The sequence below is a fragment of the Syngnathoides biaculeatus genome, chromosome 3 (genome assembly GCF_019802595.1).
Source record: "Syngnathoides biaculeatus isolate LvHL_M chromosome 3, ASM1980259v1, whole genome shotgun sequence".
Classification (NCBI taxonomy): domain Eukaryota; kingdom Metazoa; phylum Chordata; class Actinopteri; order Syngnathiformes; family Syngnathidae; genus Syngnathoides; species Syngnathoides biaculeatus.
Window position 1 is genome coordinate 21,687,694 of NC_084642.1, and position 13,819 is coordinate 21,701,512.

Below are 13,819 nucleotides of genomic sequence, written 5' to 3' on the forward strand. Positions count from 1 at the left end.
TACAGGGTTGTAAATGAGAGGGACCCGAGACCCAGGTGTTTGTTGAAGGAATAAATCCACTCGTGTCTGAAAATGCCGGCTTCCTGATACCTTTCTCTTGCAGAACGAGCGCGCGTATTGTTGGATGAGTGGCAGTTGGTTAAAGTCACAAATTAGAGTCAGATTACTAACTTAAGTTTATGATGATTTAGAAATAAATTTCCAACAACATTTTCTGTGAATTTTTTGATGAATTTCCTAATACAAAACTGTAAATTGAATTTGATTTTTAAAATGCGAGGAAACAAGTTTAAATTTTCTATCTGAAATAGGACACCGCATAGACAACAAATGAACAATGTGTTTAGCGTGTATTTTCCCACTGTGAGTCCTTATTTCCAAAAATATATCTAACTGATTGACTTAAAATGTAATGTTTTTATGACCCAAAAAAATCTCATTTTTTTCTACGTTATCGTGGTAGTGCTTCACAGCATATTTTGTCATGGAAATCTAGGTAATATGCAAGGTTTCTTGTTAGTTACGGTGTTAAATGTATTTCCTTTGCACTTAGCCTTTTTTGTCTTACCAGGTCGAATTAAAAATCCTTCATGTTACCAGAACTGGAAAAAAAATGTGAAGCTCACACGACCAGTTTTAATTGTAAATGCCAATTTTTGAGAAAAGCCCCGCCATAATCCAATCTGTATACCGTGTCCGCCACACGTTTTGGGAGTACCAAGATGGTGGCCAACTGGCTTCAACCAATCGACACACCGCTCGATGTGTATGGGCTCTCCATACTTTTTTTTTTTTTTTTTTAAGTCAGTGGCTGTGTTTCGTTTTGTTACGAGTTTCTACCCGGACTTATATCTGTGGTGTACAAGCAATTCCTTTATTTTCCAAGTTTCTACTCGGATTCATATCTCATGCAGACTTTATTCTTTCCTCTGTTCGTCTCATGGAAGTGTATTTATCCGATTCAAATCTCTGCAGCCCTTACATTGTTAACTGGACGTCAGCAGCGTGGCTTGAGGTAAAATACATACAAAAACGTTGTCGTTTTAATTGATAATGTAACATCCGATAGTTCCCATAACTGGGGTTTGCTGGTCTTTTTTTTTTTTTTTTTTTTTTTTGCAGTTTGCTTTGGGCACCTGCATGAGTACGGTGGAAATAGATGCATGTTTAAGACAAACAATACCTCACTACCAGTGTACTCAATTTTTACGTTTATAGTGCCTGGTTAGACGTAATTTTGTATTTGCATGTTTAGCTTTTGAGAAATCTTGTATTTTTTTGGGAGGGAAAGAAATATGTTTGGCAAAAAAAATGTGCATGTTACAGTTCATCTCCTTGTTAATTTTTTTTTTTTTTAATTTTGTCGGGACACCCCACCTTTTTGTAACATTTAGGTGTATTTTTCATATACCTGAGTGGGGTGGAGGAGCCTATTGCAGCTATCTTTTGGGTAAGGGGTGGGGTACAACCTGAACTGGTCTCCAGTGAATCGCACGACACGGGTACACAAACAATCATCGGACTAATGATCAGTTAAGAGTGTTCATTCAACCTACCATGCATGTTTTGGGGATGGAGGGAAACTGTAGTACCTGTAGAAAAACCATTATTTCTCTCATTAAAGTAATGAATAAAATATTTTCATTGATTTTTATTTGAATTGAATGTACAGATATATTGCAGGAGGTTTTAACTAACTGTAAGTTTTGCATGTGTAGGCATGTCTCAAGGCAGTCAACACGGCAAATGGAGCGTCTCCAGCAGCGAGGACGACGACGACGAGCTTCGTCTGTCGGGGAAGTCGTCGAAGCCCCCACAGTTGACCGTGTCCAATCACAGCTCGCTGTCTTCCTCCATCCTGGACATAGACAGCAGCTCCGTGGAGAAGAAACCAGAACGGTCTCAAGTTTCTACTCTTGTGGTCGGTTCTGAGGCCAGACAACAGGCTGCAAAGAACCAGACAAACCCTATCAAATATGAATCCTCCCCATCTTTAGCTGGGAAGAGGAAGGCGGACCCGCCAGATGGTTCTGGTTGGGCGCTCTCCGACAGCGACGGCGATGAAGATGCAAAGAGTAACCCACCGCCAGGGAGGAAGGCTCCCAGTCCTAAACGCAAGAAGGTGGGGGATGCTCGCCCTCCCAGCCCCCACGGACGTGTGTACTACATTGACGAGCCCGATGACTTTTTTGAGTCCAGCGTTCCCCGTCTAGATGACACATTCAGGTTTTACCTCAACAAGGTGACGGGCCTGGACAGGAAGTACAACAGTGGAGCGCTGCATGTCAGAGGCGAGCAGAATTTCCATCCCATGTTTGGCTCAAACTGACAATTATTTTAATAATCCATGCATGTGATTATTTTATCAAAATATGACTCTATCAAATCGATTATGTTTGTTCGGGCCTGGACAGAACGTACAACAGTGGAGCGCTGCATGTCAGAGGAGAGCAGAATTTCCATCCCATGTTTGGCTCAAACTGACAATTATTTTAATAATCCATGCATGTGATTATTTTATCAAAATATGACTCTATCAAATCGATTATGTTTGTTGATGAATCATTAGAATATTTTTTTTTTACTCAGAAACTGAACATTATTTCAAATTGACATACAGTACACACATAAATATATTATGAATCAGTTAATGGTTTGAGCTGTAATATATCACAAATGAATTTTTTTAAAATAGTTTTCTAAAGTAGAATAAAATGTTTGAAAATGTCTTATTTTGATAAAACAAAGAGTCCTCCTCCATGAAAGCAAATATTTCTGTGGAGAGGTTGAAATTGTGAAGATTTAGATTATAAATTATATTCTTTTTAATAATGTCTCAACAATGAGTGGTTTATTCAAAATAGTTGTTGGTTATTTTTTTGCATCTGTACTGATAATGCTCCTTTCTTACACAGCATCATTTTTTTTCAATGATCAATTGACCTTTTTTTTCTGCAGACATCCTCTCGCCATTATTCGGCACTTTAAAAGAATCTGTTCAGGCAAGTATTCATCCAATTTGGCCATTCATCTTTCAAATGATCAAATATGATTAAAAAATGTGAGGATAGGGGGCTGGGAAAATGGATGGATGGATGGATAAATGAAAAAATGTCATCTCTTTTTCGGCACAGTTTAACTACTGCTTTGACATCGCCTGGATGCTTCAACAATATCCTCCAGAGTTCAGGTGAGTTCCCATCGCAATATGAGCTCAATAACGGCCCCGTCTGTCATTTTGCCTTTGTCTCCCCTCTCAGGGATCGTCCCATCCTGATTGTCCACGGGGACAAGCGGGAGGCCAAGGCTCGGCTGGTGCAGCAGGCTCAGCCCTTTTCTCACATTCGCTTCTGCCAGGTACTCTGCACTGTTCCTTCACAATGTAAACAGGAATGACCTTTAGGCAAAAACTGGTTTGAGGCAACTTGTTTATTTTGCATTTATTTGTTCACGTCAACAATGAACATTCAAATAAAGCCCTGCATTTACTCGACGACAAATAAGTGTCTATTTGTTCAAGTCGACGAAGCTAACGACAAATTACTGAGGCGTTCTGTTAGACAAGAGTACTATTTGAGGAAAACTTTGACACTTATTTGAAGTGGACTGTTTATTTGTACATATTGATGACACATCTAGTGATAAATCATGGTGCTGCACAAATCATGTAGCATCCGTTTAAAGTTAGCCATTTATTTGAAGTGAGCCATTTATTGTTTTTCATGTCGTCAATGGACGTGGCGAGTCATTGATTTGAGGTGCCGTGTTTGTTGCCATTCAAAACTCGTTGATTGTTCTTTTAAATATGAATAATGGTGAATATTTTTTTTTTCCTGACAGGCCAAACTGGACATCGCATTTGGAACGCACCACACGTAAGCGCGACTAACTATTTGGACACCAATGTGGATAAATGCAGTCTAGCATCTCATTACAGTGGTACTCTGAATTTGTGAATTTCTAATAGGAAGATGATGCTGCTGTGGTATGAGGAGGGCTTCCGAGTCATCATCCTAACCTCCAATCTCATCCGAGCCGACTGGTACCAGAAGACACAGGGGTCAGTCACTCATAATGCTCATTAAAACTACTGAATCATTAAAAACCACCCCCTTACCACCACAACCCCCACCCAACCAGGATGTGGATGAGTCCTCTGTTTCCACGGTTACCTAAGGGCAGCAGCGACACCTGTGGCGAGTCGCCCACCTTTTTCAAGAGAGACCTGCTCGAATATCTGGCATCCTATCGGGCGGCCGAGCTGGAAGAGTGGATTCAGCGGATCAAAGAGCACGACCTCTCGGAGACCAGGCACGTTATTTTCCATAAACGCGCGCACACACACACACACACACACACACACACGAGAGCAGAGGCCACACCGAACATTTCATTTGGCAGTTTCACTTATTAGTGCTGAAGCCACTATTTGCAGCAAAATTAGGTGTTCGGTATTTTCTTATACTTTGATTCAGGCTGCAACTGCTTCCGCCATAAAAAGGTTGATGCAATCAACACATTAAATTTTATTTATTGTTTAAAATGTGACTTGCCTGAGGTCTGTGGCGCGAGGAAGGTTTAGAGTCTCAACATTTTAAAGAATGATAGACACAGCCCATTTTCTCTTCCTGGTCCTCCAAATATGCTATGAGCGCAGTATTCTGATTAAAATACTTTTATTTCATTTATTTCACGCAATAAAAATTGAAATAACTCTGTTTCAAGGCCAAGCATTTACAGTATTTAACAGGCACCCTCACACACGTCTTTTATCCAGTCTATGGTCTGTGTGTGTTCAGGGTGTATCTGGTGGGCTCCACTCCTGGCCGATATGTAGGACCAGACATGGAGCGCTGGGGGCACCTGAGGCTCAGGAAGGTAAAGAAGAAAAAAAAAATCAGTCTTGTGTTCATTTGATGACTTTTTTTGATTATTGTCATCAACGTATCTCCGTGGTTTCCAGCTGCTGTACGAGCACACCAACTGCGTCCCCGATGAGGACCAGTGGCCAGTGGTGGGCCAGTTCTCCAGCATCGGCTCCATGGGCGTGGATAAAACAAAGTGGCTGGCTGGAGAATTCCAGCGCACCCTTACCACGCTGGGAAAGGCATCCCATCGTCCCAACCCCCCCGTTCACTTGGTACGCTCCATGAATTTACTAATATTATTTGTTCACAACTTAGAAAAAGTCACATCTTTTTTCTGGTAAAGTTTCAGGATGAACCTACATTATCGTGTATTGTAGGTGGTAGGTGTATGTACCTTTTTATATAGGTGTAATGAATTTGAAGCAACTTTTGAATGTCCAAGTGGTCAAACTTTACGTACTCTCTGCACAACCTTTGTTTTCCACCAAGGAGCTCAACGGCCAAATTGTCAACAGTTGATTAATCCGTCCACTTGTATGCATTTCTGTAACCCTTCCAGTCTTTCCGTATCCATTTGACAAGTTGCCGATCTCTAAAGTTAATCGCCAGTTCTCTGAAAACAAATCCTGCTTGAAGCCTCGCATTGCGACATGACTGTTTGTCAATTTTGAAGTTTCATGTCTTCAGTCTTGTGATGTCATTTTGTGAAAAGCATGAAGAAGAGGACTGTTGGTTCGTTGATGGATCAAAGTTGTGCAAAAAGTACTGAGGGTTGAACAGTTGGAGAGCACTAAAATGTTTATACAGGTTAAATTAAGTTTACTTTTAAAGGTTGGAGGGCATTTTACGTTCATACTGGAATTTCATCCGACAACTCAATAATGCTAGCTTTTTCTGAGTTGCATGTATGATTGTAGACAAATGAAGGCTTCCTTTGACTAATAATTGATGCCTAATACCTGCTGCCTTTTAGTATTTTTTTTTTTTTTTTACAGTTATATCCATCAGTGGAAGATGTCAGGATGAGTTTAGAAGGTTATCCTGGTGAGGTTTTTTTTATAGCACTTTTTTTGTTTAATTTTTCCATTTATTTCGAGATTTTTTTTATTTTTAAGGTCTTTATTATTACATCTCCTCTATTCCCCCAGCTGGTGGCTCTCTTCCCTACAGCATTCAGACAGCGCAGAAGCAACTCTGGCTGCATTCCTACTTCCAGTATGTTCTCCCACTCCCATTTATTGCACCATTGTACGCGATATTGTAATAATATTGAGAATGTGTGCGTGTTGTGTGTTTGTGTGAAGCCGATGGCAAGCAGACACAACTGGGCGGACTCACGCCATGCCCCACATCAAGACTTATATGAGGGCATCACCCGATTTTACGCAGCTAGCCTGGTTCCTTGTCACTAGGTTGGTAGACGGATGCAATTAGATGCAGATATTTGAGGGGAAAAAAAATAGGTGTTAATTTAAAGTAATCTGTATATTTGTTTTACATGGATGGTGCACCTGATGAATTGAGGCACTGTGAGCACAGATAATTTAAGGAAAAAAATAAAGCATTTATTTGAGCAGTGTATAAAATGAAGGCTTGTGTGCTTCAGTGCAGAGCAAAAAAATAGATACATTTTCTTTTTTTAAGGTGAGGCATTTACATTTGGACAGTGCACCCAACTATCAGTTGCTGTAGTGCGTCTTGCTAAATATCCAGCACAGTAGTTTTTGTGAGGGGGGAAAAAAGCTTTATTCCACATACTTTGCCCTCCACCTACAGCCCAATCATCTTTTTTACACATTTATAATAATTACTACGCATTATTACAGTGCCAACCTGTCCAAAGCAGCGTGGGGAGCTCTGGAGAAGAACAACACACAAGTGATGATTCGATCCTATGAGCTTGGCGTCCTCTACGTGCCCCCAGCCTTTGTGAGAAAACACACACATCCACATGTGCTTTTGTGTTAATGCTAACGCTTATTCATGTTAGAGGGTGACTGTTGTCTCTTGGCAGAACATGAAGACATTCCAAGTGAGGAAAAATCCATTTCCCGTCTCGTCATCATCCTCCGGTTTCCTCGTGCCATTTGACCTACCCCCAACATGCTACACAACTAAAGGTTCATACAGAATGTGTATTATTTATCCATTCATCATCCCTTTTCTATAGTGCTCATCATTAATATTGTGGCAAGTGAGTTTGAGCCCATTTCATATGAACTCGCCCTGGACAGGTCGGGAGCCAATACCAGGGCAATGTACAGTGTAGTGAAAAGTATTGACCGCCTTCTCTAATTCTTATATTTTTTCCCCCTTATTAATGTTTAAAGTCATAAAATAAATAAAGAAAAATATATAATCCAAGTAAATTTAGGATGCTGTTTTCTAAATGATTCCAAGACTTTAGGAAAAATATTATATTGACTACTGAGATCAAAGTTGAGCTTTTTGGAAGGTGTGTCTAGTTACATCTGGACTAAATGTAGCACAGAATTTCATAAAAAAAGATCAATCACACCAGCAGTCAAATATGGCGGTGGTGGTTTGATGGTCTTGGGCTGCTTTTCTCTTTCAGGACCTGGACAACTTGCTGTAATTGATAGAACCATGAATTCTGCTGTTTAACAGAAAATCCTGAAGGGAAGTCTTCAGCCATCTGTTTGTGACCTCAAGCTTAGGCGCACTTGGGTTCTGCAGCAGCATAACAATCCAACGCCAGCAAGTCAACTCCTGAATAGCTAAAAAAAAAAAAAAAAAAAAAAAAAAAGGTTTTGAAGTGGCCTTGTCAAAGTCCAGATTTGAATCTGATAGAAAGGGAGTGGGATGACATGAAAAAGGCTGCTCACGCTTGAAATTTTCCATTTGTTGCTGAATTCAAAGAATTCTGCAAAGAAGCAGCAGGCTAACAGTGGTGTTCTAGAAAACAACCAGTTCTAGAAAATTAAAGCTCCAGTAAACAACTTCGGCCATTTCTGGAATGGAAACATTTACGTCACAAAAAAATTTTTGGAACACGTTGTCCAGCTCCTATGGTCCATTTGATCTATTTGTCATATTGGGGTCTGTTTGATGGAGGTTCCACTGTACAGTATATACATTTTCTCTCTTTCTCACACACACAAAACCATGCTTCCAGTTATTTTCAAATAGTCTATTGACACATTACAGTGTAGGGGCCTACTCTCTGGATCAGCCATCAGTCAGTTACAGGCTAACTGCTAGATCTAGATTTAGAGTCACAGGTGAGCTGGAATCTATCCTGATGTTCTTGGGAGTGAATGGCAGACTATATAGACTGGATTTGTCAGCAGAGTCCGTTAAACGTACATTTTTGCCTTCCAGTTATTGTCAACTACTCATTGTGTTCAGGGTCATGGATGTGCTAGTATCGATGCTAGCTGACTTTGGAACCAGTTGCCACCCAATCACGGGGGGACATAAAGACACTCACATTCGCACATACAGGCAGTTTAGAATCTTAAAATGCAGGTTTTGGAATGTGCCATGCAAGCAACGGTAATAATTATTCAATAATTGAAACTTCGCACAGGAAGACTGGAACCCACATTGGAACTCCTCAAAAATGTGAAGCAGACATACTAACTAACAGCATTGTGCCGGAATCATTTATATACATACTGACATATCACTGCTACTTCATCATGAGTCATGTCACCATCCAAGACGCTTATCCTCACAAGGGTTGCAGGAAAGCTGGAGCCTATCCCAGCTAGCTTCGGGCAAAAGGCAGACTACACCCTGAACTGGTCGGCAGTCATTCGCAGGGCAGATTATACTGACATATTCCATTAAGATTTGTGCGTGCATTCCGGACTATAAAACTTGTTTTTTAAATAAAATAATGCTCCTTTTTCCTCTTACCCACAGATCAACCTTGGATCTGGAATATTCCGTATAGTCAAGCTCCAGACACACACGGCAACGTTTGGGTTCCCTCCTAAAAAATGGACACTTGTTTTTTTTTTTTTTTTTTATTATTATTCTTATTCTTGTGCTTGTAACTGTCACATTTGTCATTTTTATGCCATTTTCATATCTTTTTGATACAATAAAATATAATCATCTCATCATGTCATCTGCCTTGATTTCCTTCTTACCGCTACACCAAAACATATAAAAAGTGAACATTTATAATCAGATTAAAAGTGACAACCCTCCCCGCCTTTCCATACATTGTTTGCCTTTATCCTTTGTCCCTTCAACCGTGGGTCCTTCTTTCTTTCCTTCATCCTTTCACACTATACTACCTCATCCAACCCTTTGTCAGAATAACCTTGTCATCCTTTATTCTTTTCTTACCGTCCTTGTTTCTTTTCTTCCATCCTTCCCTTCATACATCATACAGTATTTCTATTTCCTTCCTTTCCTCTTCCTCCCTCGCATACCTCTTTGTTTGCTTCTTTAAATCCTAATCTCCCTCGCTTCCCTCTTGAATGAATTAAATTAATTTAAGGTGCATTGCAACTTTAAAGCCGAACCCTTTTCCTGGACGGCGTAAGGTCGCGCGCGAGCTCCCGCGACTGGGAGGAGCGTCTGTGTTATTTGATAACCACGTGACGTCGCGTACTCTGACTAGACGCACAACGCAGACCGAGGCAGGCAAACATGGAGCCCAACGCTACCATTCTGCGCGTCAAAAGAAAGCGGGGCACCGACCCCGCGGACGCCCTGCTCCTTGCCTGTAAGCGCATCCGACCGGAGACGAGCCAGCCACCGGGCGAGACGACAGCGGAGCCCGGGGAGGTGGACGTGGAGAAGTCTGTGTTCAAGCTCGTGGCCACGGTAGCGACACAGGTAAGATGGCCGCGGTGTGTTTAGGCTAGCCGGCTCGTGCACGGCTCGCATCAACACGACGTGCGCGAGAAACGCTCAGACGCGTTTAAGATCCGCTAATGCGACTCTTGTCTACGTAACGTCTCCAAGACTCAAATTGAGCTCCCAAATGTGCGGTAGCGGTCTAAAGTAACTGATGCACCGCGACACTGAACAGTTATTAGCTTAGCTTGTTTTGTTGCCTTGAGCCAAGAAGTCATGCGCCACTTTAAAATGACGTCTTTCGTGTGACGCGTTGACATAATGGTCAGTGGGTCATGAAAGGTGTTCGCCAATGTGGCTCAACAGCATTAAAATGTCATAACAACACTCATATGTTGTTAGCCACACTAAACGGAACCTCGTCACCAAGAAGCCCGTGAGCTTCAAGAATGTGGGCCTCATTAAAGCTGCCTAGTTATTCATTCATTCATTAATTGCGAGTTTTTTTTCTTTTCAACAAATCTTGCAGTTGTAAATTTAGCATACAATTTATGAGGGAAGTTTTAATACAGGCAATTAATAAATTATTCTATGCTAAGGCCAACAACATTGGATATAGCCAAGAAATCACTTCATTCCTGTAGGCCTTTCCTAAATGTATTGAATGAATGGGAAAAATCTTGTAACAACAGTTGAAATTGTAAGCCATTAAATGTAGATTATTCAAATACAGTGTGTTAAATTGATTCATCAATCCATTTTTCAAGCCACTTATCCTCACAAAGCTTGCAGGAATGGTGGAGCCTATCCCAGCTATTCATTTTTTTTTTTTTTACTCATCTTTAAGAATGCTCTTAAAGGTCAGATGACAAAGATGTTATGGTTTCAGCCGAAATACATTTTGTTTATATATCATGTAACACATACATGTACATTACAGCAAGTTCTCAACCGTAGTTCATTGAAAAATTAGGTTTTTGCTTTTCTCTGATCTGATCACAAGATGGGACAATGAGTCTATTTAAATTACACTTTTATTTACTGTATATACTTGTGTACTTGATTGTTCAAAAAAATTTCTTTACAACAAATCTCTGTGGTCATCTATTTATGCCAGTGAGTCTTAATGACAAATTAATGGTCTTCTGTTGGATGGCAGTAAGTCTATAAAACAATTAATGTATGTACATTTTGACATTTTACTTGGTGTGCCGTGAGATTCTTCCATTTGAAAGAGCAAATTTTTATCTTGTAGTCTGATCCGCTCATTACATGTCGTCTCACTCAGTCGTCTTTTCGCTCACACGCTGGCAACTTTTTTTTTTTTAAACTTTATTGGTCTTCCAATATTTACAGTTCTAAGTCAAAAGTGACAGAAAAACCTATATAAGTACTACCATATAAAACTAGCTTTTGGTTTCAGATGTACTGACGGTGATGGAGAGTAAATGTCTTGTTGGTCACTGATTGAATCGGGGAATTATGACATCAATGACAAATCTTTTTGTGACATGGCACAAGCTTTTACATAGTGTCCAGTATTCCGATACATTTTGTGCCCCTCGCTCGAGTTGCGTTGTTACTTGCAGCGTACACTCGTGTCTCTGTTGGCTTGTCATACAGGCAAAAGTACAGACGACAGTACTGAGAAGTACAGTACTGTGTGGGTCTTTTTTTCCCCTACTGCCCAGTGAGTTGTAAACATAATACAGTTGTATGTATATACAAGAAAATACTCACTTCGGGTCTATGGTTGTGAAAAAAGGTAAGAATATTAGATGAAAGATACAGATCGTATTAAACCAAAACCAAGAAACTATTAAGAGGGAAAATGCTAATAGTACATGAATGGCAAATGTCCTCTTTACAGACGCCATGACTCGCATGTCATCTGTGTCTATATTCAGGACTCTCCGGTGCAGACGGAGGTCCGCCAGGCGCTGGCACGGCCCCGCGTGGCCCACGCTCTGCGGCCCTCCTCCAACAGCTTCCAGCGCATATTCGGCGACCTGCGCAGCGCCAAGTTGGGCGTCCGGCGTGAGGAGCGCTACCGAATCCTCTCCAGTCACCGTGGCGCCGCTGGTGTTGCGCCCCCAGCCCGCACGCAGAGGTGCCAGGGGGGTGATGAAGACGATGCGGCAACTGTGGAAGAGGAGGAGGAAGACTCGCGGAAACAGGACAAGTGTTTGGGTCTTGGGGAAGTCCAGGTGGTTGATCTTCTGCATGAAGATCTACCAGAGCAGGACAAATCTCTCGGCAAGGTTAGAGGAAGTCATTTTGCATGCTTTCATCTCCAATGAAGAGTGTAAAGGGTAGACATGATCTAAAAATTGTACATCATTGCAGTCAGGAAAACAATTGTGTTTATGTACTACTGTATCACACAACAGAGGATATTCAATTTCCAAGTGCATTAAAGAAGCCATTGTAAATTGCCATGTTTTTAGATGCAGTCGTCAGACACTGATGTGATTTTGTGCAACAACACCAAGATGTTGCGAGAGCGCCTCTGCATCAATGACCAGCAGCAGCAACGCTGGCCACATGACAATGACGAAGACTATGTGTACGACCTTTACTACCAGGAAACTGCCACGGCTGGATGGATCCATGACATCCTGTCCGTTAGCGCCTACGCAGATCACCCACAACTGGTAGTGTGTTTGTGTGAGTGGCAGAGAGACCTCTGAATGCATTCTAAAGTCCACAGTGAGGAATTTGACATCATCAGGTTCCTGAGGTGGAGGCTAACGAGGAGGTGTACGACGACGAGGATGATGAGAATGAGGAAGACAACTGGAGGAATGACTATCCCGAAGAAGAGAGTGGCGACAGTGAAGACTGCGACAGAGAGGAACGCTACACACGTGCGTCTTCTGTTTGTCACTTCACGTAAACTCCCATGTTCCAACGAGTTTGTCCCATTGGAAGTCATATCCATTGAAAACTGTAATGAAGTGTACAGTCATTTTTTTTTCCTTTCCCCCTTTTACTGCTTCCTACAGAGAGAATTTTCTGAGAAAATTGCCACAACAAACTTTCTTTCACGTAAACTCATTCAAGACAAAATATATTAGACAAAAAGTAAAAATATATGGAACTTTTAAAAAAACAGGGAAAGGGGAATAATATACATAAAAATGGGAATTGGAACAAAATCATTTGGATGTCAACTGGTGTCAAATACAAAAGTTTAATTTCAACAGTACAATTTAGAATTATGTATAAAGGCCTCAAGTGACACCTTAACGTGGGTGTCCATTTTTCCACCGACTCGTCTGTTGTGTTATAGACGCCTGGGACGAGGACGAGAACGAAGACGCCTCTTACTGCCGCAGGAGCTGGCATCGCTACCAGAGAGATCAGCTGCAACAGCTCGGTCACCGTCAAGACTATCAGCAGGGCCTCGATGACGACGACACGGACAAATACGACTCAGACTGACTCCCCAACTGCCATCTTTACCCAGTTGACCTTTCTTCTAATTTTTTAAAAGTACACGTGTGTATGTTTTGGTATGCTTTGTGCTGTTGGTGTGTGCAGTGTGTTCAGTTGCATATGTATTCTAGAGTGTTTTGTATACTGTGAAGTATGCAGTTGTGTTGCAAGACTGACAGTTTGGGGTGGTTGGGAATTTTGGCACCCCTGTGAAGTATGCAGTTGTGTTGCAAGACTGACAGTTTGGGGTGGTTGGGAATTTTGGCACCCCTTTTAAGTTGTGTTACGATGGAAAGAATCCTAGGTGGATATTTTTGTAAATATGTGTATAACAGATTTAAAAATAAATGTTTAAAGCACTCATTTGTGATGCTTCTTGACCATTTGTTCCTTAAATGTCAAATGTAAAACTCAATCCCACAAACCAGATCCCCCACCACACCTTTCATTGGCCACTGAAGGAAATTCTTTTTCTTCCCAGAACATTTCTGATTTTACCGATAAGACTTCTTTTGTCTGCACTAAAACCCTTCACATAAGTTGGTCAGATTTATGCTTATTCCATGACTTCTGATCTCAGATTCAAAAATGCATGGGCAATTGTAATATACATAAAGTATGTAAGAGGTGCTTATGATTTGTCAATTTCAGACTCCAAACCCTATCCTATTGTTTGTTGGCCCACAGAATACAAATGCGTGAACAACACATTGAAAATTATGAAGCAAGCCTGCCAT

At 41.1% G+C, this 13,819-nt stretch overlaps 2 protein-coding genes across 3 annotated transcripts; both read left to right on the top strand.

Moving 5' to 3' along the window:
- Positions 1-838: 838 nt before the first annotated feature.
- Positions 839-8,962, top strand: tdp1 (tyrosyl-DNA phosphodiesterase 1). Its single transcript, XM_061814807.1, has 16 exons — positions 839-1,015; positions 1,719-2,291; positions 2,959-3,002; positions 3,135-3,190; positions 3,261-3,357; positions 3,841-3,875; positions 3,968-4,060; positions 4,141-4,311; positions 4,800-4,878; positions 4,964-5,140; positions 5,864-5,912; positions 6,017-6,083; positions 6,173-6,280; positions 6,695-6,797; positions 6,883-6,988; positions 8,757-8,962. The coding sequence occupies exons 2-16, from the start codon at positions 1,721-1,723 to the stop codon at positions 8,828-8,830; spliced, it is 1,830 nt and encodes a 609-aa protein (XP_061670791.1). The 5' UTR covers positions 839-1,015; positions 1,719-1,720; the 3' UTR covers positions 8,831-8,962.
- Positions 8,963-9,354: 392 nt separating this feature from the next.
- Positions 9,355-13,445, top strand: slc7a6os (solute carrier family 7 member 6 opposite strand). Of its 2 annotated transcripts, none has more exons than XM_061814811.1 (5): positions 9,355-9,683; positions 11,552-11,905; positions 12,092-12,298; positions 12,376-12,511; positions 12,937-13,445. In XM_061814811.1, the coding sequence occupies exons 1-5, from the start codon at positions 9,495-9,497 to the stop codon at positions 13,086-13,088; spliced, it is 1,038 nt and encodes a 345-aa protein (XP_061670795.1). In that variant the 5' UTR covers positions 9,355-9,494; the 3' UTR covers positions 13,089-13,445. The 2 variants fall into 2 exon arrangements, with proteins under 2 accessions (XP_061670795.1, XP_061670796.1); XM_061814812.1 differs by having other exon boundaries at positions 12,964-13,445.
- Positions 13,446-13,819: the final 374 nt, after the last annotated feature.

Coding starts and splice junctions, on each gene's coding strand:
- tdp1 (XM_061814807.1), top strand. CDS start 1,721: ATGTCTCAAGGCAGTCAACACGGCAAATGGAGCGTCTCCAGCAGCGAG. Junction 3,003..3,134: donor CTTTAAAAGAATCTGTTCAG/GCAAGTATTCAT, acceptor TTTTCGGCACAG/TTTAACTACTGCTTTGACAT. Junction 4,312..4,799: donor CACGACCTCTCGGAGACCAG/GCACGTTATTTT, acceptor GTGTGTGTTCAG/GGTGTATCTGGTGGGCTCCA.
- slc7a6os (XM_061814811.1), top strand. CDS start 9,495: ATGGAGCCCAACGCTACCATTCTGCGCGTCAAAAGAAAGCGGGGCACC. Junction 11,906..12,091: donor AGGACAAATCTCTCGGCAAG/GTTAGAGGAAGT, acceptor CCATGTTTTTAG/ATGCAGTCGTCAGACACTGA. Junction 12,299..12,375: donor ACGCAGATCACCCACAACTG/GTAGTGTGTTTG, acceptor TGACATCATCAG/GTTCCTGAGGTGGAGGCTAA.